Raw genomic sequence first — 27,537 nt, forward strand, 5'->3', positions numbered from 1 at the left:
GATAGTATGTGATCAGTGAATTTAGAATTGAGTCTAACATGGGAAAAATGTTGTCAGTGTTACTATATTTTAAATGTTACATTTGTTTTCCTTTTGTATCAATAGGATATTTAGTTGGAACCTTCAAAACACTTGTCAAATCTGGAGCAATAATTGACTCAAATTGTATGAAATCATCCATTCAGTGAACAATCCCACAGTTCTACCTCAACAAGAGCAGCATAACATTCAGGTAACTATTCATCTGTTCCAACTAATAGCAGAGCACGTCAATGTTTCACAAAAATCTGAATTTGCAATAATATTTCAAAGAAAACTGCATCAAGTCCCTTATCACAGCAACTCAAAGTGTTAAGTATATCTGCACATTTTTAGGAAATGCATATTTAAAAAAACAAACGAATCTATATCAGGTTTGTGTACGTACCCTCAAGAAGCACGACTTCTCTCATGTGTTGATGGCAGTTAATTTGGCTTGACTGTTAGACGCAGGAAACTTCTTGATGAGAGGAAGTACACCGCCTGACTACTCTTTTCTTTTAAAATAAAGTAAGCTTAGAGTAACACATATGTGAAATGTAGCAACACAACATATTCCACGTTTCCAAAATATCAAATATGTATAACATTTATAAGATGATTACATAGTTTCATCATCAAAGTTATAATATTTATTAATTCATCAGTTCACAAATAAAACTGAATTTACAGTATCCAAAGAGGAAGTTCCTCTAATGTCATGCTGGTTGTACACACTTTCTCTTTCTCATTAATGATGTTTGACTGTTAATGTTTAATTGGATTAGATTTTTAAACACATCCTAAGGTGAAATTGATGTGGGAGGATGTGGTGAAGGCAATATGCCACATAAACCAGTAAAGTAAAGGCACACCTTTCTCCGTGCCAAGCACAAATACTCTTAGGGGTCCCACCCAACAACAGATACACCAAATTTTTAGTTGTAAACTAACAGATGCATTAATACAAACCTCAGTGTTTTTCTTTTTTCGTCAGGCCTGTATAAAGTCCCATGATTTGGATATATATATAAAGAAAGAAAGAAAGACAGAAAAAGTTTTTATTAATTGTTTTTTTTTAAAGCAAATAAAAAACAAAAAAGGAAACTGTAATGCAGAAACTAGTGCAGGGGGTTTTATCAGCGTCATACCTGTGATCTTGTTTCCTGTTTGTTTTGTGAGCTCAACTTTTTTGTTGGTAATTCATGCAGCAAACACATTAAAATAAACATTTTATTTTGGAGTAAGGGGAACTGCTGTTTGCTTTTAGTACTGATTGACTAAAGATTACTGCCATTAGTGACAGGACACTTATGTAGAGGATGTATTTATCACATCTTCCATCAATACTCCTTCACTGAGATCTAGAGAAGCAGTGGTGATAGGGATAAAAAAAAAAACAGAAAAAAACAGACTAAGAAGTAAAATTAAGGTAAAAAGTCATGCTGCAAAAGACACAGGAAGACATTATGACTTGTTTTCTCAGTCTGAACGTGTGGGAACTTAAGGTGTAGTATGAGAAACTGCTAATTATATTAATTTCTATCTTTTCAGTGCGAACTGTTTCTGCTTTAGAGTTGACTCACAAAGAGCAGACGTCAGCTGCTGAGCTGTACTGCAAGTAAAAGCCATCAATCTTAAGTAGTACAGCCTTAAGGAAAATAATTATTTTGTATTATTTGATTTGTAATTATGGTGAAGTTTGGTCTTTTATCTTCGGAAATAACCTTAAAAGATACTGAATTATAGAATTGTGTATTTTTATATTATTTTATTGTTAACTTAATTTTACCAAATTATTTTTAAGCTATACACTGTTAAATTGAATCACATTGTAAAAGTCCAAATAAAAGTTATGAATTTAAATGTTTAAAGAAATAATAGCAACATTCCAATAATACTTTATATAATCATCTTTACTGTACACAAATGGTCAATCCATCAAAAACAGCATCACATTTTTAATTTCTTTATTTTTTGGACTCAACAATAATTCTAAAAACCTGTATTTTTGTAGGGTTATTTAATAACAGACGGGATCTTTAAGTGAAAATCAGTTGCAAAGGTAAGGCATGTGACCACATGTAGCCTCCCACCACTGAATGACTGCAATTTCTCAAAAACATGCACATTGGTTAAAAATATCACAAAACGTGTTATCTGACCAAACAGAAGACGATTTTAACAAACAATTTTGTTCTTTTTGGCCCGCATGAAAAACGATTCTCTGAAAGTTACTAGATCCTGTTGTGAGATGTATTTGTTTCTACAGAAAAGCCACAATGTCTATACATCAGGGACAATAGAAGCATCATTCAAAGGCATTACAGTGTGAAAGTGTTCAATTAAGCATTACATGCTTAAATGTTTCATTAATACAATGTAGCATTTTTATATAAAGTAAAATCTATATATATCTACAGTATATACTACAAAAGGCATACAAATCTGATCTGAGGTATTTTTCTCAATGAAGCATTACATTTATGACACTGTTGACTTTGTGTATAAAATGTTAAGTAGAGAATTCAATGCACTATACTCACACATTGACTAAGATGACAGAAAACAAGGTTGCTCTCGAGTGTTCTTTCTATTGTGTCATGACCCTTGCTTCTAAAAGTAGACTTCTTCCTGTCGTGATCTTTTTTTCACTCATCGACACTCTTCTCTGAGCCTGTACCAATGACTGTCTTGTAGCAGTGTTCTCCTCCGTGTTCGGGAGAGATTGGTGGGAAGTCAAACATCTTGTTTCCAGAGCCAATTCTCTTGCGGTTTCTAGCACCAGGTTGGTACAGCTGCATTGCCGGTCGGTCCTTTGCCGTGAAATGAGTAAGACACAAAAGACAAAAGCAATACACTCATACTGTATGTCATACCACAAACACAGATTTTTCTCATGACAGGTTAGTCAAGAAAGTGCTATTCATGCATCTAATCAATTTCCTTCCCCATCTGAATCACATTTCAGACAACCAGCCATTGACAGCCCCTCAAAATCCATTTAGTCCATAAGGTCGTGGGTTCAATTACCAGGGAACACATGATAGGTAAAAATTGTTAGTATGAATGCACTGTAAGTCGTTTTGGATAAAAGCGTCTGCTAAATGCATAAATGTATGTAATGTATGTAAGTCACTTTGGACAAAATCATCTGCTAAATGGCAACTTACTAAAATGTTTAAACAGAATCCATCATGTAGGCATTTCAGTGTGCAAGATCATATGTATTCTTCTGTATACATTTAGGAGCTTTTCCAAAACCAAGTGAAATGCTATTTACTGTCTACATAGGGAGCAGTATTTTAAGACAACATCCTACATATGTTTTACATACAGTAGGCTGCAACCCATAGTTTGGTGAAACAGGTTGCCAAGCTAACAATGTGATACTTTAATAAGTGTAAAAATTCATTTTTAGATATAATTAAATTTTATCCACACCTTTCACTATATAAGTATACATACAGTGTATACACATTGACTGGATAAAAAATGCTGAACTGAAATTTCTCTCGCCATCTTGGATGTTTTTTTTCTCCCTAAAATAAACCAAGATTTGGTCGATTTTTTTGGTTCTTTGTTAAAAGTCCTTCAACTTTTACTTTCAAGTTTAAACGAAAGGTTTGAATTTCTGTCACCTCGTCCACCATCTAGGATGGATTTATTGTCTCTGAAAAACAGAATCTGAAATATTTATTCTGCACTTTATGAAATAAAGTTTCAATGTGTTAAATGTTTCAAAATGTCACTTTATAAATGTATTTTAGCGTTTAAATGAGATGTTGAAATTAATTTGCAAATAGGCTACATTTAAAAAACTATATTCATAATTCTATTTTTCTAATGATATTTATCTTTAACAGACCCCCTTATTTTTTAAATATATCATATCATTTTTTTATAATGTTATACTTTTATATGATGTTCAGAAATCCATAGTTTATTTCTAGATTTAAATTAGTCGTTGCCTCTCATTTATACACTTTTAATTATATTTCTAATGGACATTCCTCATCTTAAATGAATCCCTCCACACCACCTCTACATTGGGGGCAAGATGCATACGATGCTGCCCATGTAGGCAACTCAATACGTTTTGTTACAGAGCTGTAGTTTTCAGATGTTTAAGCTTCTTCTATTGGGATACCCCTCCTAATCTTTCATTACAGTATTAACAACATTCTGCTGTCAGCAAGTACACCTGGCACTGTACGGTGCGGGGGCTCTCATTATACAGCATGTGTGGCATCCCCTCCCGTGGGTAGAAAGGCTCAAAAACTAGCTGTACCTTTGCTGGCAGAGCCCCTCCTATCTGGTCTGGAACCTCAGACTGGGAAGTCCTTTTCTCCTGATGCACTAACACAGACTGAGAGACACGTTGTCTTCCGTCAATAATATTGCCAACAGCCAAATCACAGCTAACTACCTCAACACTGAAAGCCCCATGAGGGAATTTCCCAGAGACATAATGATGTATAAATAAACTACAGATGTATAAATACTGAATGCATTAGTGGATTCATCTGCTACACAGACCGGACAAACTGACTGATGACAATAACTGTACATAATACCAGAACCAGAGCTGCAAATGAACTGTGGTTGAGATATCGCTACTCTGTTGGCATTTATTTACCTTATTGCGAATCCGTTCTTTCCTGCTGCCCATGTCTTCTCGATCCTCTTTTCCGAATTTGTCTCCAGTCTCTTGGCAGAAAGAATAGCCATGATGTTGGTCTTTCTTGGCTCTGTCCTGACAGTAGCCTTTACCCCATTTGGTCTCCTCCTTGCGTCGCATAAACTTGTCAAACTCGTAGTGATGCCTCTGTCGTTTGCGCTCCTCGTCTCTGCCGCGATGCTCTTTGTCTCTTTGCCGACGACCGTGACCTTCCCTCTGCTCCTTGTCACTCTCGATTTGACTCCTACTATGGAGAGCCCACTTAATCAAATCAACCACTTCAATTTGACATTATAAATAAATGTATATACAGTGAGGTCCAGAAGTTACTAAATATGAAAAATCGGCAAAATCTTATGATAGTGTTATCCAATGTGATTTGCAAATTATTTAAAGAACATGTGGCTCAATGGAGGAAAGAACATCTTACTATCTACACAAAGATGTCTACACATAATCATTGACAAAAACGTAATTGATTATTGACCTAGAAACAGCAGAATTTTTTAATTATTCTTCATCTTAAGACATTTTTCAAAATCCTTAATTTGGACTTGGTTCAATCTATCAATTTGGTTTATTGAATGGAGCTTGCAGTCGACTGTAAGAAAGGCGCGGGGTTTAAGAGAGAAGTCTGTTGTTTCACTGGAAGGTCAAGACTTTGATTAAGATTAAAAAATTTGATTTTTTGCTAAGAGGTCAAAAACACAAAAAAAAATTAAATGTATGCATCGATGAAATCTTACACAATAAGATTCATTCAGAAAACAAAATAAAAATTTTGTGCCAACTTTAAACTTTTTGTTTACTTCCAAATTCAAATAACAGTGGATGTTCAAACTCCACTGTATCTTTTATGGAAAGTTTTAGGTAGCTCTTACTTATCCTTGGAATCCTTTGACTTAGTGTGTCCTGCCGGCTTTTCCCATCTGTTCTCGCCAATGTCTGCTTTATCTTTCAGTCTGTCAGAGTCCATGTCATCTTCTTGATCACACTTCTTCAGAAGCTAAATGAGTCAATATGCAGACGTCATGTAATGACTAGTTTTCAGTACAGTACTGATAACCACAGCTGAAAAACAGTCTGTCACACTTGAGGTCCAAAAATGAAGAAGTACAAAGATTAAAGTAAACACCAGGTGTATTTGACAAACGCAAAGGTAGATACAGTATCCAAATACGAGTAGCCGAATGTGAAAACAGAAGTGAAGTGAAAACCAAGCAACTTAAATACAGGGCTATAATAAGAAAAAACAGTGCTGATTAAATTAATCACAATGAAACTAAGACCAAAATAACTGAAAGTCAGTGACACTGTCATCTTCAAGTTGTGATATGGTTTTAGGTCATACCTTTATCTTTATCTCCTTTTCAGAAAGCTTCTTCTGCTTTTCAGCCTCCTTCCTCTTTCGTCTCTCCTCTTCTCTGCGCTTCCGCTTCTCCTCTTCCCTCTGTCGCTTCTTTTCCAGTTCCCTCCTTCGCCTCTCCTCTCTTTTTTCCTCTCGTATTCTCTAGAATTGAAAAGGATCATGTATATTCAGTACAAAACCGCAGTTTATAACATACATTGAGATGGTTCTCTTACCTGTTTGTCCAATTTCTTGTTTTTGATGTATTCCAGCAACGGTGTGGTCCTTTTGGCTACAAATAACATCACATAAAGGGAAAACAGAGCTCAGTTAACAGATTTGAAAACTGGTAGAGACTTGGGCAGCACCTAACACCTGTTATGTTCTACTTCAAGTAATTATCCATTAATATCCTCTATTCCAATAAATCCATAGCAGCCCATTACAAGATATCCTACTGGTATAATAGAATAGCATTTTTCAACATCAAAAGTGTTCTCATCAAAATGAACTAAGACCAGCTTAGAAATAATACGTCCTAGACATGCATTTATCAATAAAAAGACTAACAGTGCTAAACGATTTCCTAAACAGTACCTATGAGTTCTCGGGTTTTAGCTTCAATCTCTCCCAATAGTGTTTCTGGAATGGCCATTGATTTCTCCTCATCACAAGAGTAATTTTCCAGAAATCGCCTGTATTCTGGGTCTGAAAAAATATTTTAAATAGAGAAAAAGTGTTTGACAAATTGATTGGCTTTTTGCAGTATATACTTTACTCAGTAAAGTCACTTTATATTAATACCTGAAATGTATAAATACTATTAATAATGTTTTACTAATAAAGAATTGTAAATACCTTCTTCAATAGTTCCTGCTTTAGCATCTTTCTTTTTTAACTTTTTCTTGGAAACTTTCTGAAATGGAGCAAATTCTACAACAGCTGGATACTCTTGGCCTAAATTGTAAAACATGTATGAAACAAATAGTATATTAATCATATATTTTATGAACTTGTTATACATTAAACAAAATAACATTTTGTTAATTTGTAAAATTTATTATAGTTATAAATAGGATGAACTAGATTGAGGGAGGATAAACTGTGAAAAGAGGACATTAAATTACCTTTATTATCAATGAATACATAGCCATCAAAACGATCTCTGAAAATAATGATATCCTCTGGGTTTTTGAAGTTGATGTATGCTCTTGAGAAGAGGTGTGGGTATAAGCTGGGGAGAATAAATATATAAAGACATGCACATGTATGAAATGCTCACAGTGCTTCTGATCACAGTATATTCATACACACAAACCAAATAGACCTCTGATCAGCGGAGAAGAACTCAAAATAGTCAAAAGATGGAAGAGGGCTCAGATGCTCCTCGAGCTGGTCTTTTGATAAACTGGGTGGCAGTCGGCGTATGACAACCTATATAAAAAGAAGCATGTATAAAACTACATCAAAAGCAAGATCAGCACAGTTACAAAATTATAGATGCAAATATTAGAAATAAAATGGCAATGCAAAAAGCGTACATATAAGATGTGATCACAAAATTGGATGAGAGAAAAAAAGAGGCCTGACTAGTATACAGTACAAAATAAAAGCTGAAATATTAATGATGCGGGGCTGTGAACATTTCTCATTCCTTCACTTATTACGGTCTAATTTTACTGAGTACACAGTTTCTGTGCATGAATCAAATAGAATGGTTTATTGTGCTTTTGTGTCATTTTTATTTATTTAAAATTCCCCATTAATTCCAAATGCATGGTAAAGAACAGTACATTATTTGAATTTTCCATGTGTTCCAAAATGTAAGTCAAACGTGAGTGTGAGTAAATGTTACACATACACATATTCAAAAAGATCTAATATTCAACCCCTGGACTGTTAAATCCATCCAAAGGGGTATTTGTATACGAGTCCATTTGTGTTTGACGTGATTGATGCCACTGGGTCCTTCGTTTTCGCTGTCTATGGTGCTGAATCCCGTTTCCTCCATCATCATCATCATCACATTCTCCCAGTCCCAACCTACCAAGCGACTGCGCCACTTACCTTGGTGAATGTCTCCTTTTTCTCCTCCTTGTGCTTTGGGTTCACCGCGACGTTGTCCTGCTCCCTCTGACAGTCCCTGAACTGGATCTCGACGCTGCCTCTCTCCCTGCTTGCTATCTTCTGCTCCTTTTCAGACCTCATATCTCCATTTCGCCCTGTTTGCTCTCCAAAATCCGCAAACTCTCGCGGGAATTCACCCAAATACCGCGAGGCTTTCACGTTAGTCTTTATTCTCTTGTCATGTCAAGAAGTATGTTTCGTTGCATTTTGTTTAAACATTTTTTACAAGTTAAACAGAAAAATGTTATTTGGGCATTAATATTTGGATATACAAATTAATATAACTATAGTTTGCCGTTTATTCTGAGTAAAACACATCTCTTCCTTTCAGCAAGGTGGAGGGCTATAAAAACAACGAACATTACTGTCATCGTTTAGTGCCGGGTGCCGCGCTGTCGTCCTCGGAGTCGCTGTCAGTGCTGCTCGGCTGAACGCAGGGTCGATCAGGACCGAACGGGCTCGGGCTGACGGTGCTGACTCTGCTACACTCGTCCGGGCTGCAGGGCTGACTCACGGAGCGCCCGTGATAGTCGTGACTGGGAACTTCAAGAAGCACGAGACCACAATCTATGTTTAAACGTACTTCTGTCCATGTATCTAGATTTTGTTTCCATTCCCGTATTTATCTGTGTCTACGAAAGCACAATTCATCCATTTATTATAAACCCATCTATACAGATATATAACCTTAAGTTAATTGTCAAAAATGTAGGCCTACCCTGTCTAACTACAAAAGTAGATCCAACTGTTTATTTATCTGCAAAAGTAGCCTATTCGTTCGTCTACAAAAGTATATCCATCCATCTGTGAAACTACTCCATATATCCACTCATTTAATAATCAAAACAAATGTGTCTGTCCATCTGACTACCAAAAGTATCTTTCCACAGCCAGACCTATATTTATCTGCAAAAACCTATCTGTATGAAAAAGCATGCATATGTCCATTCATTTACTTATCTGCAAATGTATCATCTACATACATAAACTTTATCATTCAAAATATCACATCTACAAAAGTAGACAGCCATTTATTTATCTGCAAAGTATCTGTCCATCTTTCTGCTAAAGCACCATCCACCCATTTATTAATTTTGTCTGTCCATCTACTTACTGTTTCCACATATATCTGCAAAATTATCAATCCTGCCATTAATCTATATGCAAAAAGTATCTATACAACCATTTACTTGAACAATTCACATCTGCAAAAGCATCCATAAGAAAACCCATCATCTATCCGCAAAAGCATTTACCCATTCATTTACCTACCAAAATGTTTTGTATTAATCTATAATTTTATTTTTTTAATACACAAACCCAACTCAATATTTAAGTCTTTAATCACTAAAAGTGACATTTAATACAGTGCATTCATGGTGCTGTCACAGCTTTGACATTTAGGCTTAATTTCCATTGTATATTGTCAACAGCATAGCAATGTAATTACTTAAAACAAAAAGGCAGCGAATTTGTGTCCACGATTGGGAAAACTGTAGTTATATATATTATTACACCTGACCTAAACTTCCTCAATAACAGCAAGTGATTTGAAATACAACATACAATTATGTACAGCAAGTACACTCTTCCTAGCATTAATTTTATTTGTATTATTTAGAAGTATTTTGATGTTAAAGTCTCCTAATACAAATCGGCACCAAAATCAATTGCTCTGCATATAGATGCAATCATTTATTTACTTACATCTAGCTACATTATTTCCTCTGAGCATCACTATATATTTAAAGGTGTTGTAGTGTGTAATAACCGTCTTACCACTGAGAAATGTTTGCTTCCCGCTGGCTGTCTCAAGGCAGAGCTGAGGTGAAGGCCTCTCTGGTGTGGAGACGGAGCACTTTAAACTGGGCACAAATGTGGAACAGGTGTCCAGATCTCGACTCAGGCGCACATGCGTGTAGGTGAGGTTGGATTTGGATGGTGTGCAGCCCATGGCTAATTATGCTGCTCACAAGCCAGCTTCCATCTGGAGAGAATCCAGAGGGCCACAGCCTGCACATTTCAGTGGAACCAAACAAAGACACATCTGCTGTACTTCAGGGGCCGATTTGAAAGACCCCATGACGTTCCTGATGCACAATTAGAGAGGAGGTGCCTGATGCTCCATTGAGAGGGGCTCTGAGTACAGCGAATATATGAATATGTAAAAGAAATCAGGAACACTTTAAAATAACTTTCAGTACACTTTTGGTCAAAATTAGGAATAAAACAGTTATGCAGCTTCACATTTTTGTGGAACTACGATACATTTATAAAGAATCTATTTGAAAAAGGAATTATTTTGGAACTTTATTCATGTCTTTTGATCAATGTAATGTGTGCCTAATAAATTCCATGTTAAAATATATAAAAATAGAAATTTATTTTTAAAAAAATTTATATTTCACATTACTCTAGGCTATTTTTATGAAATAAATACAGCTTTGGTTGAGAATAAGAGACTTCTTCCAAAAACATTTTTAAAAATCCTAACTTTTGACCGGCAGTGTGCAGTTATCACATAAATCATATTATCATATTCTTGACTTTTACTATTAATTTACATTTTTTTATAAAGCTTTACAAAAAATTTTTTCCCAAAATGTATAAAGTTAATAATGATTCTGTGGGCTGATTTTGGCTACTTGCACAAGAAATGCACAGATTTCCTTGCATTCTCATCTTCAGACACAGATTTGAGCTAGCTGATAAAATCACTGATCAAAGTCTTTGCAAGGAACTTCCTTTGGTTGACTTGACTAATTTCAGGCTTTTATAAACAATGCAAATGTCAGCAGATAATACAGTTTGATTAGCAATGTAAAAAGCACATTTTGTTCAGCCTCATTCACAAAACAGGTGTTTTATTACAGCACCAATGAGAATACACAAATCTTTGTAAAAATATGAATGCAGGGTTTATAGATTAAATCATTCGAACCCTTTTGCATTCACTTCTTTACTTATTCATGGTAAAAAAAAATCCACAGGGGTCCGACACGACGGGGTGGCGGATGGAGGGAGGGTGTGACACGTCACATTCTATCATTATCTCATGCTCAAAGTTCCTCTTTAACCCATCTATAGGTCTCCATCACGTGCTTGTGTCAGACATGGACGTCTCCAGCATCATGTCGCTCTCGTGCATGTCGCATTCTAAGAGGAAGCGCTGGAAAGCATCGGTTTGTTTGTCAGCGTTGAAAGATGGCGTTTCCAGGCAAACGTTCACCTCTTCTACGGGTTGAGCTTTTGTCTCATTGCCTTCAGCAGAAGTGTTGAGCATCTTCATTAGCGCAGGCGTGCTGAGGGTCTTTCTCACTTTGTCTTTAATATCAGTTCCTGCAAAACAACACAACTAAATAGTTGCCAAGACACCTTGAATCTGTAATTTCCTAATTAGATGCTGCATACAAAGCGTATGGATGGTTGTCTTACCAATGTAAGCATCTGAATCGCTGATATACATCTCAATGCAGTGACCCAGCATGGTTACGGAAAATGTGTCATCTCGTTTCAGACCAAGTGCCTAAAGAAGGTGTTTATATGTTTGAAGTGAATCATAACTTATATATATATATATATATATATATACACACAGTACAGACCAAAAGTTTGGACACACCTTCTCATTCAGAGTTTTCTTTATTTTCATGACTATGAAAATTGTAGAGTCACACTGAAGGCATCAAGGGCTATTTGACCAAGAAGGAGAGTGATGGGGTGCTGCACCAGATGACCTGGCCTCCACAGTCACCGGACCTGAACCCAATCGAGATGGTTTAGGGGTGAGCTGGACCGCAGACAGAAGGCAAAAGGGCCAACAAGTGCTAAGCATCTCTCGGGGAACTCCTTCAAGACTGTTGGAAAACCATTTCAGGTGACTACCTCTTGAAGCTCATCAAGAGAATGCCAAGAGTGTGCAAAGCAGTAATCAAAGCAAAAGGTGGCTACTTTGAAGAACCTAGAATATGACATTTTCAGTTGTTTCACACTTTTTTGTTATGTATATAATTCCATATATAATTCCACATGTGTTAATTCATAGTTTTGATGCCTTCAGTGTGAATCTGCAATTTTCATAGTCATGAAAATAAAGAAAACTCTTTGAATGAGAAGGTGTGTCCAAACTTTTGGTCTGTACTGTTTATATGTATATATATATCAGCCAAACAATTTTGATGGTTATACATTCTCACAGTGTGAAAGTAGTCGATGGCACTCTCAAAATCTCCCATGAGGCTGTGCACATAACCAATGGATGAGTAAGTGGAGGCATTCTGTGGGATGAGGACCAACGCTTGCCTGTGGTATTCGAGAGCCTGCTCGTACTTCCTACACAAACGAGATGAAAGCAATTACTGTCCTGTTTTTGGTCTATTGGGACAGATAAATGTCTAGAGTAGAAAAACTCACTTGACTTGAGTGTCTATGTCACACCCAGGGGCTGGCTATGCTTTAACTAAGCCACACCCCTTCTCAACTTCCACCTCGAGGAGGTCCCCAAACCCGACCCAATGGCCAAGCAACACGAGAACAAGTAAGTGATAAAACAATCTTTATTTAAATATTTAAAAATAGCTTAGGGAATAGGGAAAGGGCAATTAAAACTAAACTCTGACTCGGCCCTCCAGATGGGCTATGGCCGGGAAGAGGTCAGGGAGCAAGGGGGCCACGGGGATCCGGGGCGTGGGGCTCGGGCCCCGGCCTGAGTCTTAGGTATCCGTAGCGCCCTCCTTCTTCCTCCTCTTCGCTGAATACAGCTCACGGTAAGTACTGGTTCACTCAGTTCGTTCTCGAGGTGCCCACTCTCTTTCTCTTCCTCCACAGGCAACGGCTCTTCGCTGATTACAGCTCACAGTAAGTACTGATTCACCCAGTTCGTTCCTTGGGTGCTCACGCTCTTTCTCTTTCTCCACAGGCAACGGCTGGGACACACAGGCACAGTTAGTTCAGCTTGGTTTTGCTCTCACCTCTTCGCTGATTACAGCTCACAGTAAGTACTGGTTCACACAGTTCGTTCCTTGGGTGCTCACTCGCTTTCTCTTTCTCCACAGGCAGCGGCTGGGACACACAGGCACAGTTAGTTCAGCTTGGTTTTGCTCTCACCTCTTCGCTGATTACAGCTCACAGTAAGTACTGGTTCACACAGTTCGTTCCTTGGGTGCTCACTCGCTTTCTCTTTCTCCACAGGCAGCGGCGTAAGTACAGGTTCCCTCAGTCTCCCCTCGTGTTACCCACTCTCTCTCCTTTTCTCTCCACAGGTATCAACTTGGGCACAATAGCACAGTTAGTTTGCTTTGAATGGCTCTCACCTCTGGGCTGGACACAGCGTACTGTAAGTACAGGGTTCGCTCTATTCCTCCTCGTGTTATTCACTCTCTCTCTCCTTTTCTCTCCACAGGTATCAACTTGGGCACAATAGCACAGTTAGTTTGCTTTGAATGGCTCTCACCTCTGGGCTGGACACAGCGTACTGTAAGTACAGGGTTCGCTCTATTCCTCCTCGTGTTATTCACTCTCTCTCTCCTTTTCTCTCCACAGGTATCAACTTGGGCACAATAGCACAGTTAGTTTGCTTTGAATGGCTCTCACCTCTGGGCTGGACACAGCGTACTGTAAGTACAGGGTTCGCTCTATTCCTCCTCGTGTTATTCACTCTCTCTCTCCTTTTCTCTCCACAGGTATCAACTTGGGCACAATAGCACAGTTAGTTTGCTTTGAATGGCTCTCACCTCTGGGCTGGACACAGCGTACTGTAAGTACAGGGTTCGCTCTATTCCTCCTCGTGTTATTCACTCTCTCTCTCCTTTTCTCTCCACAGGTATCAACTTGGGCACAATAGCACAGTTAGTTTGCTTTGAATGGCTCTCACCTCTGGGCTGGACACAGCGTACTGTAAGTACAGGGTTCGCTCTATTCCTCCTCGTGTCATTCACCTCTCTCTCCTTTTCTCTCCACAGATATCAACTTGGGCACAATAGCACCGTTAGTTTGCTTTGAATGGCTCTCACCTCTGGGCTGAACACAGCGTACTGTAAGTACAGGTTTCCTCTGTTTCTCCTTGTGTTACTCACTCTCTTTCCTTTCCTCTCCACAGGTATCAACTTGGACACAAAACACAGTTACTCTGCTTTGGATGGCTTTCACCTCTGGGCTGGACACAGCGTACCGTGCTATCTCCGGAGATCTGAAGCACGCTCACAACATATACTGTACTGAACTAGGCTAGGGCCAGCAATCTCCTTGTCCTCCCACGCCGAAGTGCGTGAAGGCGGGGGTTTATCTGACAGGACACACGGCAATACACAGCAGCCCACAGCAATATACAACACCACGTCAAAATTATAGGTTTTCACAGCACGAAGACTCACCCACCACACTCAGTGTACGGAAAGGACACCCGTCTTCCTTCACTTCGCTTGGTTCGGATCTGGCGATGGAATATGCGGCCTAGCTAGTGATGTCGTCGTTGCGACTACTTCAATAAGTATTCCTTCGGCTCTCCCACCACACTATATTAGGGGTAGGGCCACCCTCCTCCTCCTGGAGAGATCTACACAACGCCAGGTCGATATACAGGGCACTTTCGACTGGCTCTTAGTACTCACATCAATGCCACTTCCAATCCCCTTTTTCACGTCGTCTCAGTTCGCCGTATAATCTGTTCACTTCTCAACCTTTAAGGTTCGCGATGTCTTCACAATCATACAATTCCAGCCTGAGGGAGAGAGAGAGTTAGACAGCTACCAGCAGCGTACCAAGACGGGCACAACCCAGTGCTTCACACACACCAAAAAGAGCTTCCCAGACTGTGAAATAACTTGGCCTTAAGTACTGCCTTGTCCAGCGTATCCTCCAATCACCAACCGCTGTCCCTAACTAGGCACAGGTGCATCGAATTCCCTGATTTTCCTTCTTACGGCGCTACCGGAAGTTCCGGTGTTCTGTTTTTCCGGTCCGGGCGGAAACACTTCCGGGCGGAACCCAACTTCCCGAATTTTGGTTCCGCCCCTAAAGATCGTCACCTTGTGACATCCTCCCCCGCCAATCCGTTCTAGTCCCTAGAACGTCCTCGGGCTGTCCACTCCCCATAGCGGGCAGGGGGTCGGCCTCGGTTCTCTCGCTGGGATCGTCTCACTGGTGAATCGGGCTCAGCTTGTTCAGGGGCTGCTTCTGGTTCTCTCGGGGCGATCGGGGGTGGTGCCACCACGGGTCTCCCTGGTACCACAGCCCAACCTTCAATCCAGGGGGCCGCTGGTACAGGTTCCGTGGGGACTTCTTCCACGGCTTCAGGGTAGTTAGGGCATGGGCGAATCATGTTCCGGTGCACCACACGGTCGGGGCCTGACTTCCCTTCTGGCCGGATGGTATAGACCGGCTGCCCCGGCCTCTGCTGCCGGCAGACTACATAAGGGGTGGCCTCCCAACGGTCACTCAGTTTCCCCTTCCCCTGCCGCCGATTATCTCTCACCAACACCCTCTCTCCTGGCAGTAGAGGGGCTTCTCTAGCAGTCCGATCATACAACCGCTTACTTTTCTCTCCTGCCGTCTGTATCCTTTTCGACACCTGCTCGTAGGCGAAATGCAAGCGCTGGTGATGGCGCCCCACCCACTCCGTTACACTTGCTTCCTCTTGGTCGGCTATCACTCCTAGGACCAGGTCAGTAGGCATTCGTATGTGTCTGCCAAACATCAGGTAAGTGGGAGCGTAACCCGTAGTACTATGTATACTGTTGTTATAGGCCTGTAGGAGGTTTGGCAAGGCACTCACCCAATCGTCCTGCCGTTGTTGGTCCAAGGTCCCCAGCAGCCCCAATAGGGTCTGATTGAATCTCTCACAGCCGCCGTTCCCCTGAGGATGATACGAAGTGGTGTGAGTTTTCGTGCAACCGTACAACTGGCATAGTTCTCTAATTACCCTGGACTCAAAGTTGGCTCCTTGATCGGAGTGCAGATACTCCGGGCATCCGAACGTCTGGAAGACGGCCCGCCATAAAACTGTAGCGGTGGTGGTTGCAGTCTGGTCGAGGGTGGGGATAGCCCAAGCGTACTTTGTGAACAAATCCGTTATTACCAAGATGTTCTGGTAGCGATCTCGTGGTCGGCCCAGTGTCAAGAAGTCCATAGCCATGATATGAAGGGGGGCCTTCGCATGGATGGGTACCATTGGCGCTCGGACCTCCCGTCTGGACTTAAACAATATGCATCTCGGGCAAGCTTGAATTAGGGCGTGCACCGATGCCTCTAGCCCGGGCCAAAAGAAGAATCTCCTAAGCAGGGACACGGTCCTCTCCTGTCCCTGATGCCCCAACTGGTTGTGGTACGCCGAAACTAAAGCCGTTACCTCATCTGCGGGTACCACGATCTGGCGTACTTCTTCGCCCAACTTCGGGTCACTGACCCTTCTGCACAAAACGCCATCTCTCAGCTCCAGCCTGTCCCATTGCCCCAGCAGCCTCCTCCCAGTATCCGTCTGGGCTAACCTCTCCGCTGGCGTCAGCCGTCGGCCCTGTTCCAGCCATTCTCTTACCAGCCGCACATCTTGATCCCTGGCCTGTCTCTCCCTCCACCGACGGGGATCCCATCCCCAGTTCTCAGGCACGGCCTCTTGTCTGCTGCCTGGTGCCTCTACTGCTCCTACCATATAGCCCTCCTCCGGGCTGGCCCCTCCGGGGCCTTCCGCTTCGGGCAGCCTTGAGAGGGCGTCCGCGTTCGTGTGTTCACGCCCTGGTCGGTACTGTAGTTGATAGTCAAAGTTGGCCAGTTGGGCCACCCACCGCTGCTCCACGGCTCCCAGCTTCGCCGTCTGCAAGTGTACTAAGGGGTTATTGTCTGTAATGATCGTCACCTTGGCACCCCAGAGGTAGTCTTTAAATTTCTCACTTAGGGCCCACTTCAACGCCAGCAGCTCCAATTTGAAAGAACTATAGTTCGCATCGTTCCTCTCGGCTGGGTGGAGGCTCCGGCTGGCGTACGCGATGACCCTCTCAACTCCGTCCTGCCGTTGAGCCAACACCGCTCCCAGCCCGAGATTGCTGGCATCTGTATACAAAAGGAATGGTTTTGTGAAATCTGCGTATGCCAAGATAGGGGCCTGTAGCAGCTCCTGCTTCAATGTCTGGAACGCCGACTCACAATTTGCATCCCAGTCTACGTTGGGCGACCCCCGGCCCCGGTTACGACCTGTGCCAACCAGCAACTGATTAAGGGGTTTAGCAATTTTTGAAAAGTCCTTTATGAAACGCCTATAGTATCCCACAAATCCTAAAAAGGATCGCACTTGCCTCACTGTCCTCGGGGCCTTCCAGTCCTTCACGGCCGATACCTTTCCAGGATCTACGGACACTCCAGCCGCACTGACCACGTGGCCCAGAAAGTTGACTTCTCTCCGTAGTAAGTGACACTTATTGGGCTGTAGTTTCAATCCGTACTTCTCCATGGCCCGAAAGACTTCCTCGAGGTGCCTCAGGTGTGAATCAAAATCTGGGGAGTAGACAATCACATCATCCAGGTAAACTAATACTGACTCCATTAACTGACCTCCCAAGCACCGCTGCATCAGCCGCTGGAAGGTGGCCGGAGCGTTACAGAGCCCGAAAGGCATCCGGTCCCATTCAAATAGTCCAAACGGGGTTGTAAAGGCAGTCTTCTCCCGGTCTGCTTCGGCCACCTGCACCTGCCAGTAGCCACTGGCCAAATCTAGGGTAGAGTACCATGCCGACTGCGTGAGGCTGGCAAGCGAATCTTCGATCCGTGGCAAAGGGAAAGCGTCTTTCTTAGTCACGAGGTTCAGCTTACGGTAGTCCACGCAGAATCTCCAAGCCCCCGTCTTCTTTTGCACCAGCACTATGGGGGCCGCCCACGGGCTGCTGCTTTCCCTAACAACTCCTTGCTTCAGCATGCCTTGCAGGAGTGTACGTACCTCGGTATACAAAGTGGGCGGAATTGGGCGATACCTCTCCCGGCTGGGCCCTGCATCCCCGGTAGGTATATGATGCCGAGCCACCTGGCGGGTGAGTCGTTACAAGGGGAGGATTTAGAGCAGGCACAGACACAGAAGTTACAGGCCCTCCTTCGGAGATGGCAGCATGTGTTCGCCACCCACGATGAAGACTACGGATGCACCCAGGTGGTACAACATCATATACCTACCGGGGATGCAGGGCCCAGCCGGGAGAGGTATCGCCCAATTCCGCCCACTTTGTATACCGAGGTACGTACACTCCTGCAAGGCATGCTGAAGCAAGGAGTTGTTAGGGAAAGCAGCAGCCCGTGGGCGGCCCCCATAGTGCTGGTGCAAAAGAAGACGGGGGCTTGGAGATTCTGCGTGGACTACCGTAAGCTGAACCTCGTGACTAAGAAAGACGCTTTCCCTTTGCCACGGATCGAAGATTCGCTTGCCAGCCTCACGCAGTCGGCATGGTACTCTACCCTAGATTTGGCCAGTGGCTACTGGCAGGTGCAGGTGGCCGAAGCAGACCGGGAGAAGACTGCCTTTACAACCCCGTTTGGACTATTTGAATGGGACCGGATGCCTTTCGGGCTCTGTAACGCTCCGGCTACCTTCCAGCGGCTGATGCAGCGGTGCTTGGGAGGTCAGTTAATGGAGTCAGTATTAGTTTACCTGGATGATGTGATTGTCTACTCCCCAGATTTTGATTCACACCTGAGGCACCTCGAGGAAGTCTTTCGGGCCATGGAGAAGTACGGATTGAAACTACAGCCCAATAAGTGTCACTTACTACGGAGAGAAGTCAACTTTCTGGGCCACGTGGTCAGTGCGGCTGGAGTGTCCGTAGATCCTGGAAAGGTATCGGCCGTGAAGGACTGGAAGGCCCCGAGGACAGTGAGGCAAGTGCGATCCTTTTTAGGATTTGTGGGATACTATAGGCGTTTCATAAAGGACTTTTCAAAAATTGCTAAACCCCTTAATCAGTTGCTGGTTGGCACAGGTCGTAACCGGGGCCGGGGGTCGCCCAACGTAGACTGGGATGCAAATTGTGAGTCGGCGTTCCAGACATTGAAGCAGGAGCTGCTACAGGCCCCTATCTTGGCATACGCAGATTTCACAAAACCATTCCTTTTGTATACAGATGCCAGCAATCTCGGGCTGGGAGCGGTGTTGGCTCAACGGCAGGACGGAGTTGAGAGGGTCATCGCGTACGCCAGCCGGAGCCTCCACCCAGCCGAGAGGAACGATGCGAACTATAGTTCTTTCAAATTGGAGCTGCTGGCGTTGAAGTGGGCCCTAAGTGAGAAATTTAAAGACTACCTCTGGGGTGCCAAGGTGACGATCATTACAGACAATAACCCATTAGTACACTTACAGACGGCGAAGCTGGGAGCCGTGGAGCAGCGGTGGGTGGCCCAACTGGCCAACTTTGACTATCAACTACAGTACCGACCAGGGCGTGAACACATGAACGCGGACGTCCTCTCAAGGCTGCCCGAAGCGGAAAGCCCCGGAGGGGCCAGCCCGGAGGAGGGCTATATGGTAGGAGCAGTAGAGGCACCAGGCAGCAGACAAGAGGCCGTGCCTGAGAACTGGGGATGGGATCCCCGTCGGTGGAGGGAGAGACAGGCCAGGGATCAAGATGTGCGGCTGGTAAGAGAATGGCTGGAACAGGGCCGACGGCTGACGCCAGCGGAGAGGTTAGCCCAGACGGATACTGGGAGGAGGCTGCTGGGGCAATGGGACAGGCTGGAGCTGAGAGATGGCGTTTTGTGCAGAAGGGTCAGTGACCCGAAGTTGGGCGAAGAAGTACGCCAGATCGTGGTACCCGCAGATGAGGTAACGGCTTTAGTTTCGGCGTACCACAACCAGTTGGGGCATCAGGGACAGGAGAGGACCGTGTCCCTGCTTAGGAGATTCTTCTTTTGGCCCGGGCTAGAGGCATCGGTGCACGCCCTAATTCAAGCTTGCCCGAGATGCATATTGTTTAAGTCCAGACGGGAGGTCCGAGCGCCAATGGTACCCATCCATGCGAAGGCCCCCCTTCATATCATGGCTATGGACTTCTTGACACTGGGCCGACCACGAGATCGCTACCAGAACATCTTGGTAATAACGGATTTGTTCACAAAGTACGCTTGGGCTATCCCCACCCTCGACCAGACTGCAACCACCACCGCTACAGTTTTATGGCGGGCCGTCTTCCAGACGTTCGGATGCCCGGAGTTTCTGCACTCCGATCAAGGAGCCAACTTTGAGTCCAGGGTAATTAGAGAACTATGCCAGTTGTACGGTTGCACGAAAACTCACACCACTTCGTATCATCCTCAGGGGAACGGCGGCTGTGAGAGATTCAATCAGACCCTATTGGGGCTGCTGGGGACCTTGGACCAACAACGGCAGGACGATTGGGTGAGTGCCTTGCCAAACCTCCTACAGGCCTATAACAACAGTATACATAGTACTACGGGTTACGCTCCCACTAACCTGATGTTTGGCAGACACATACGAATGCCTACTGACCTGGTCCTAGGAGTGATAGCCGACCAAGAGGAAGCAAGTGTAACGGAGTGGGTGGGGCGCCATCACCAGCGCTTGCATTTCGCCTACGAGCAGGTGTCGAAAAGGATACAGACGGCAGGAGAGAAAAGTAAGCGGTTGTATGATCGGACTGCTAGAGAAGCCCCTCTACTGCCAGGAGAGAGGGTGTTGGTGAGAGATAATCGGCGGCAGGGGAAGGGGAAACTGAGTGACCGTTGGGAGGCCACCCCTTATGTAGTCTGCCGGCAGCAGAGGCCGGGGCAGCCGGTCTATACCATCCGGCCAGAAGGGAAGTCAGGCCCCGACCGTGTGGTGCACCGGAACATGATTCGCCCATGCCCTAACTACCCTGAAGCCGTGGAAGAAGTCCCCACGGAACCTGTACCAGCGGCCCCCTGGATTGAAGGTTGGGCTGTGGTACCAGGGAGACCCGTGGTGGCACCACCCCCGATCGCCCCGAGAGAACCAGAAGCAGCCCCTGAACAAGCTGAGCCCGATTCACCAGTGAGACGATCCCAGCGAGAGAACCGAGGCCGACCCCCTGCCCGCTATGGGGAGTGGACAGCCCGAGGACGTTCTAGGGACTAGAACGGATTGGCGGGGGAGGATGTCACAAGGTGACGATCTTTAGGGGCGGAACCAAAATTCGGGAAGTTTGGTTCCGCCCGGAAGTGTTTCCGCCCGGACCGGAAAAACAGAACACCGGAACTTCCGGTAGCGCCGTAAGAAGGAAAATCAGGGAATTCGATGCACCTGTGCCTAGTTAGGGACAGCGGTTGGTGATTGGAGGATACGCTGGACAAGGCAGTACTTAAGGCCAAGTTATTTTACAGTCTGGGAAGCTCTCTTTGGTGTGTGTGAAGCACTGGGTTGTGCCCGTCTTGGTACGCTGCTGGTAGCTGTCTAACTCTCTCTCTCCCTCAGGCTGGAATTGTATGATTGTGAAGACATCGCGAACCTTAAAGGTTGAGAAGTGAACAGATTATACGGCGAACTGAGACGACGTGAAAAAGGGGATTGGAAGTGGCATTGATGTGAGTACTAAGAGCCAGTCGAAAGTGCCCTGTATATTGACCTGGCGTTGTGTAGATCTCTCCAGGAGGAGGAGGGTGGCCCTACCCCTAATATAGTGTGGTGGGAGAGCCGAAGGAATACTTATTGAAGTAGTCGCAACGACGACATCACTAGCTAGGCCGCATATTCCATCGCCAGATCCGAACCAAGCGAAGTGAAGGAAGACGGGTGTCCTTTCCGTACACTGAGTGTGGTGGGTGAGTCTTCGTGCTGTGAAAACCTATAATTTTGACGTGGTGTTGTATATTGCTGTGGGCTGCTGTGTATTGCCGTGTGTCCTGTCAGATAAACCCCCGCCTTCACGCACTTCGGCGTGGGAGGACAAGGAGATTGCTGGTCCTGGCCTAGTTCAGTACAGTATATGTTGTGAGCGTGCTTCAGATCTCCGGAGATAGCACGGTACGCTGTGTCCAGCCCAGAGGTGAAAGCCATCCAAAGCAGAGTAACTGTGTTTTGTGTCTAAGTTGATACCTGTGGAGAGGAAAGGAAAGAGAGTGAGTAACACAAGGAGAAACAGAGGAAACCTGTACTTACAGTGCGCTGTGTTCAGCCCAGAGGTGAGAGCCATTCAAAGCAAACTAACGGTGCTATTGTGCCCAAGTTGATATCTGTGGAGAGAAAAGGAGAGAGAGGGAATAACACGAGGAGGAATAGAGCGAACCCTGTACTTACAGTACGCTGTGTCCAGCCCAGAGGTGAGAGCCATTCAAAGCAAACTAACTGTGCTATTGTGCCCAAGTTGATACCTGTGGAGAGAAAAGGAGAGAGAGTGAATAACACGAGGAGGAATAGAGCGAACCCTGTACTTACAGTACGCTGTGTCCAGCCCAGAGGTGAGAGCCATTCAAAGCAAACTAACTGTGCTATTGTGCCCAAGTTGATACCTGTGGAGAGGAAAGGAGAGAGAGAGTGAATAACACGAGGAGGAATAGAGCGAACCCTGTACTTACAGTACGCTGTGTCCAGCCCAGAGGTGAGAGCCATTCAAAGCAAACTAACTGTGCTATTGTGCCCAAGTTGATACCTGTGGAGAGAAAAGGAGAGAGAGTGGGTAACACGAGGAGAGACTGAGGGAACCTGTACTTACGCCGCTGCCTGTGGAGAAAGAGAAAGCGAGTGAGCACCCAAGGAACGAACTGTGTGAACCAGTACTTACTGTGAGCTGTAATCAGCGAAGAGGTGAGAGCAAAACCAAGCTGAACTAACTGTGCCTGTGTGTCCCAGCCGTTGCCTGTGGAGAAAGAGAAAGAGCGTGAGCACCCAAGGAACGAACTGGGTGAATCAGTACTTACTGTGAGCTGTAATCAGCGAAGAGCTGTTGCCTGTGGAGGAAGAGAAAGAGAGTGGGCACCTCGAGAACGAACTGAGTGAACCAGTACTTACCGTGAGCTGTATTCAGCGAAGAGGAGGAAGAAGGAGGGCGCTACGGATACCTAAGACTCAGGCCGGGGCCCGAGCCCCACGCCCCGGATCCCCGTGGCCCCCTTGCTCCCTGACCTCTTCCCGGCCATAGCCCATCTGGAGGGCCGAGTCAGAGTTTAGTTTTAATTGCCCTTTCCCTATTCCCTAAGCTATTTTTTAAATATTTAAATAAAGATTGTTTTATCACTTACTTGTTCTCGTGTTGCTTGGCCATTGGGTCGGGTTTGGGGACCTCCTCGAGGTGGAAGTTGAGAAGGGGTGTGGCTTAGTTAAAGCATAGCCAGCCCCTGGGTGTGACAGATTTGGCGTAGTCGGCAGGATGGAGTTGAGAGGGTCATCGCGTACGCCAGCCGGAGCCTCCACCCAGCCGAGAGGAACGATGCGAACTATAGTTCTTTCAAATTGGAGCTGCTGGCGTTGAAGTGGGCCCTAAGTGAGAAATTTAAAGACTACCTCTGGGGTGCCAAGGTGACGATCATTACAGACAATAACCCATTAGTACACTTACAGACGGCGAAGCTGGGAGCCGTGGAGCAGCGGTGGGTGGCCCAACTGGCCAACTTTGACTATCAACTACAGTACCGACCAGGGCGTGAACACATGAACGCGGACGTCCTCTCAAGGCTGCCCGAAGCGGAAAGCCCCGGAGGGGCCAGCCCGGAGGAGGGCTATATGGTAGGAGCAGTAGAGGCACCAGGCAGCAGACAAGAGGCCGTGCCTGAGAACTGGGGATGGGATCCCCGTCGGTGGAGGGAGAGACAGGCCAGGGATCAAGATGTGCGGCTGGTAAGAGAATGGCTGGAACAGGGCCGACGGCTGACGCCAGCGGAGAGGTTAGCCCAGACGGATACTGGGAGGAGGCTGCTGGGGCAATGGGACAGGCTGGAGCTGAGAGATGGCGTTTTGTGCAGAAGGGTCAGTGACCCGAAGTTGGGCGAAGAAGTACGCCAGATCGTGGTACCCGCAGATGAGGTAACGGCTTTAGTTTCGGCGTACCACAACCAGTTGGGGCATCAGGGACAGGAGAGGACCGTGTCCCTGCTTAGGAGATTCTTCTTTTGGCCCGGGCTAGAGGCATCGGTGCACGCCCTAATTCAAGCTTGCCCGAGATGCATATTGGTTAAGTCCAGACGGGAGGTCCGAGCGCCAATGGTACCCATCCATGCGAAGGCCCCCCTTCATATCATGGCTATGGACTTCTTGACACTGGGCCGACCACGAGATCGCTACCAGAACATCTTGGTAATAACGGATTTGTTCACAAAGTACGCTTGGGCTATCCCCACCCTCGACCAGACTGCAACCACCACCGCTACAGTTTTATGGCGGGCCGTCTTCCAGACGTTCGGATGCCCGGAGTTTCTGCACTCCGATCAAGGAGCCAACTTTGAGTCCAGGGTAATTAGAGAACTATGCCAGTTGTACGGTTGCACGAAAACTCACACCACTTCGTATCATCCTCAGGGGAACGGCGGCTGTGAGAGATTCAATCAGACCCTATTGGGGCTGCTGGGGACCTTGGACCAACAACGGCAGGACGATTGGGTGAGTGCCTTGCCAAACCTCCTACAGGCCTATAACAACAGTATACATAGTACTACGGGTTACGCTCCCACTTACCTGATGTTTGGCAGACACATACGAATGCCTACTGACCTGGTCCTAGGAGTGATAGCCGACCAAGAGGAAGCAAGTGTAACGGAGTGGGTGGGGCGCCATCACCAGCGCTTGCATTTCGCCTACGAGCAGGTGTCGAAAAGGATACAGACGGCAGGAGAGAAAGGTAAGCGGTTGTATGATCGGACTGCTAGAGAAGCCCCTCTACTGCCAGGAGAGAGGGTGTTGGTGAGAGATAATCGGCGGCAGGGGAAGGGGAAACTGAGTGACCGTTGGGAGGCCACCCCTTATGTAGTCTGCCGGCAGCAGAGGCCGGGGCAGCCGGTCTATACCATCCGGCCAGAAGGGAAGTCAGGCCCCGACCGTGTGGTGCACCGGAACATGATTCGCCCATGCCCTAACTACCCTGAAGCCGTGGAAGAAGTCCCCACGGAACCTGTACCAGCGGCCCCCTGGATTGAAGGTTGGGCTGTGGTACCAGGGAGACCCGTGGTGGCACCACCCCCGATCGCCCCGAGAGAACCAGAAGCAGCCCCTGAACAAGCTGAGCCCGATTCACCAGTGAGACGATCCCAGCGAGAGAACCGAGGCCGACCCCCTGCCCGCTATGGGGAGTGGACAGCCCGAGGACGTTCTAGGGACTAGAACGGATTGGCGGGGGAGGATGTCACAAGGTGACGATCTTTAGGGGCGGAACCAAAATTCGGGAAGTTTGGTTCCGCCCGGAAGTGTTTCCGCCCGGACCGGAAAAACAGAACACCGGAACTTCCGGTAGCGCCGTAAGAAGGAAAATCAGGGAATTCGATGCACCTGTGCCTAGTTAGGGACAGCGGTTGGTGATTGGAGGATACGCTGGACAAGGCAGTACTTAAGGCCAAGTTATTTTACAGTCTGGAAGCTCTCTTTGGTGTGTGTGAAGCACTGGGTTGTGCCCGTCTTGGTACGCTGCTGGTAGCTGTCTAACTCTCTCTCTCCCTCAGGCTGGAATTGTATGATTGTGAAGACATCGCGAACCTTAAAGGTTGAGAAGTGAACAGATTATACGGCGAACTGAGACGACGTGAAAAAGGGGATTGGAAGTGGCATTGATGTGAGTACTAAGAGCCAGTCGAAAGTGCCCTGTATATTGACCTGGCGTTGTGTAGATCTCTCCAGGAGGAGGAGGGTGGCCCTACCCCTAATATAGTGTGGTGGGAGAGCCGAAGGAATACTTATTGAAGTAGTCGCAACGACGACATCACTAGCTAGGCCGCATATTCCATCGCCAGATCCGAACCAAGCGAAGTGAAGGAAGACGGGTGTCCTTTCCGTACACTGAGTGTGGTGGGTGAGTCTTCGTGCTGTGAAAACCTATAATTTTGACGTGGTGTTGTATATTGCTGTGGGCTGCTGTGTATTGCCGTGTGTCCTGTCAGATAAACCCCCGCCTTCACGCACTTCGGCGTGGGAGGACAAGGAGATTGCTGGTCCTGGCCTAGTTCAGTACAGTATATGTTGTGAGCGTGCTTCAGATCTCCGGAGATAGCACGGTACGCTGTGTCCAGCCCAGAGGTGAAAGCCATCCAAAGCAGAGTAACTGTGTTTTGTGTCTAAGTTGATACCTGTGGAGAGGAAAGGAAAGAGAGTGAGTAACACAAGGAGAAACAGAGGAAACCTGTACTTACAGTGCGCTGTGTTCAGCCCAGAGGTGAGAGCCATTCAAAGCAAACTAACTGTGCTATTGTGCCCAAGTTGATACCTGTGGAGAGAAAAGGAGAGAGAGTGAATAACACGAGGAGGAATAGAGCGAACCCTGTACTTACAGTACGCTGTGTCCAGCCCAGAGGTGAGAGCCATTCAAAGCAAACTAACTGTGCTATTGTGCCCAAGTTGATACCTGTGGAGAGGAAAGGAGAGAGAGAGTGAATAACACGAGGAGGAATAGAGCGAACCCTGTACTTACAGTACGCTGTGTCCAGCCCAGAGGTGAGAGCCATTCAAAGCAAACTAACTGTGCTATTGTGCCCAAGTTGATACCTGTGGAGAGAAAAGGAGAGAGAGTGGGTAACACGAGGAGAGACTGAGGGAACCTGTACTTACGCCGCTGCCTGTGGAGAAAGAGAAAGCGAGTGAGCACCCAAGGAACGAACTGTGTGAACCAGTACTTACTGTGAGCTGTAATCAGCGAAGAGGTGAGAGCAAAACCAAGCTGAACTAACTGTGCCTGTGTGTCCCAGCCGTTGCCTGTGGAGAAAGAGAAAGAGCGTGAGCACCCAAGGAACGAACTGGGTGAATCAGTACTTACTGTGAGCTGTAATCAGCGAAGAGCTGTTGCCTGTGGAGGAAGAGAAAGAGAGTGGGCACCTCGAGAACGAACTGAGTGAACCAGTACTTACCGTGAGCTGTATTCAGCGAAGAGGAGGAAGAAGGAGGGCGCTACGGATACCTAAGACTCAGGCCGGGGCCCGAGCCCCACGCCCCGGATCCCCGTGGCCCCCTTGCTCCCTGACCTCTTCCCGGCCATAGCCCATCTGGAGGGCCGAGTCAGAGTTTAGTTTTAATTGCCCTTTCCCTATTCCCTAAGCTATTTTTAAATATTTAAATAAAGATTGTTTTATCACTTACTTGTTCTCGTGTTGCTTGGCCATTGGGTCGGGTTTGGGGACCTCCTCGAGGTGGAAGTTGAGAAGGGGTGTGGCTTAGTTAAAGCATAGCCAGCCCCTGGGTGTGACAGATTTGGCGTAGTCGGCAGGACGGAGTTGAGAGGGTCATCGCGTA

The 27,537-nt window shown here is 45.7% G+C and overlaps 2 protein-coding genes across 5 annotated transcripts in view; both read right to left on the minus strand.

Moving 5' to 3' along the window:
- Nucleotides 1-1,916: 1,916 nt before the first annotated feature.
- On the minus strand, nucleotides 1,917-10,173 carry LOC132153064 (regulator of nonsense transcripts 3A-like). 4 transcript variants are annotated; one of them, XM_059562223.1, is made up of 12 exons: nucleotides 9,954-10,170; nucleotides 8,115-8,717; nucleotides 7,375-7,481; nucleotides 7,175-7,281; nucleotides 6,906-7,004; nucleotides 6,645-6,755; nucleotides 6,284-6,339; nucleotides 6,051-6,209; nucleotides 5,581-5,705; nucleotides 4,658-4,946; nucleotides 4,310-4,387; nucleotides 1,917-2,834 (listed from the first exon to the last, which is right to left on the minus strand). In XM_059562223.1, the coding sequence occupies exons 2-12, from the start codon at nucleotides 8,253-8,255 to the stop codon at nucleotides 2,670-2,672; spliced, it is 1,437 nt and encodes a 478-aa protein (XP_059418206.1). In that variant the 5' UTR covers nucleotides 8,256-8,717; nucleotides 9,954-10,170; the 3' UTR covers nucleotides 1,917-2,669. The 4 variants fall into 4 exon arrangements, with proteins under 4 accessions (XP_059418206.1, XP_059418208.1, XP_059418209.1 ...); XM_059562225.1 differs by having other exon boundaries at nucleotides 4,658-4,943; nucleotides 9,954-10,167; XM_059562226.1 differs by lacking the exon at nucleotides 4,310-4,387 and having other exon boundaries at nucleotides 9,954-10,173.
- An 848-nt stretch (nucleotides 10,174-11,021) lies between these two features.
- The window catches only part of LOC132153065 (cell division cycle protein 16 homolog), a 28,278-nt gene continuing 11,762 nt past the window's right edge, over nucleotides 11,022-27,537 (minus strand). Inside the window, exons 17-19 of the mRNA XM_059562228.1 lie at nucleotides 12,371-12,506; nucleotides 11,610-11,700; nucleotides 11,022-11,513 (exon numbers count right to left, since the gene is read on the minus strand). Of these exons, the coding sequence (XP_059418211.1) occupies nucleotides 11,269-11,513; nucleotides 11,610-11,700; nucleotides 12,371-12,506 (472 nt within the window). The 3' untranslated portion in view covers nucleotides 11,022-11,268. The remainder of the gene's footprint in view (nucleotides 11,514-11,609; nucleotides 11,701-12,370; nucleotides 12,507-27,537) is intronic.

The sequence above is a fragment of the Carassius carassius genome, chromosome 11, assembly GCF_963082965.1.
Source record: "Carassius carassius chromosome 11, fCarCar2.1, whole genome shotgun sequence".
NCBI lineage: Eukaryota > Metazoa > Chordata > Actinopteri > Cypriniformes > Cyprinidae > Carassius > Carassius carassius.

What these genes read in the sequence shown, in the direction of transcription:
- LOC132153064 (XM_059562223.1), bottom strand. Translation starts at nt 8,255, where the DNA reads ATGAGGTCTGAAAAGGAGCAGAAGATAGCAAGCAGGGAGAGAGGCAGC. An exon ending in AAAAGGAGATAAAGATAAAG is followed by an intron (nt 5,706 to 6,050) that starts GTATGACCTAAA and finishes TGACTCATTTAG; the next exon opens with CTTCTGAAGAAGTGTGATCA. An exon ending in TCAAAGGATTCCAAGGATAA is followed by an intron (nt 4,947 to 5,580) that starts GTAAGAGCTACC and finishes GGCTCTCCATAG; the next exon opens with TAGGAGTCAAATCGAGAGTG.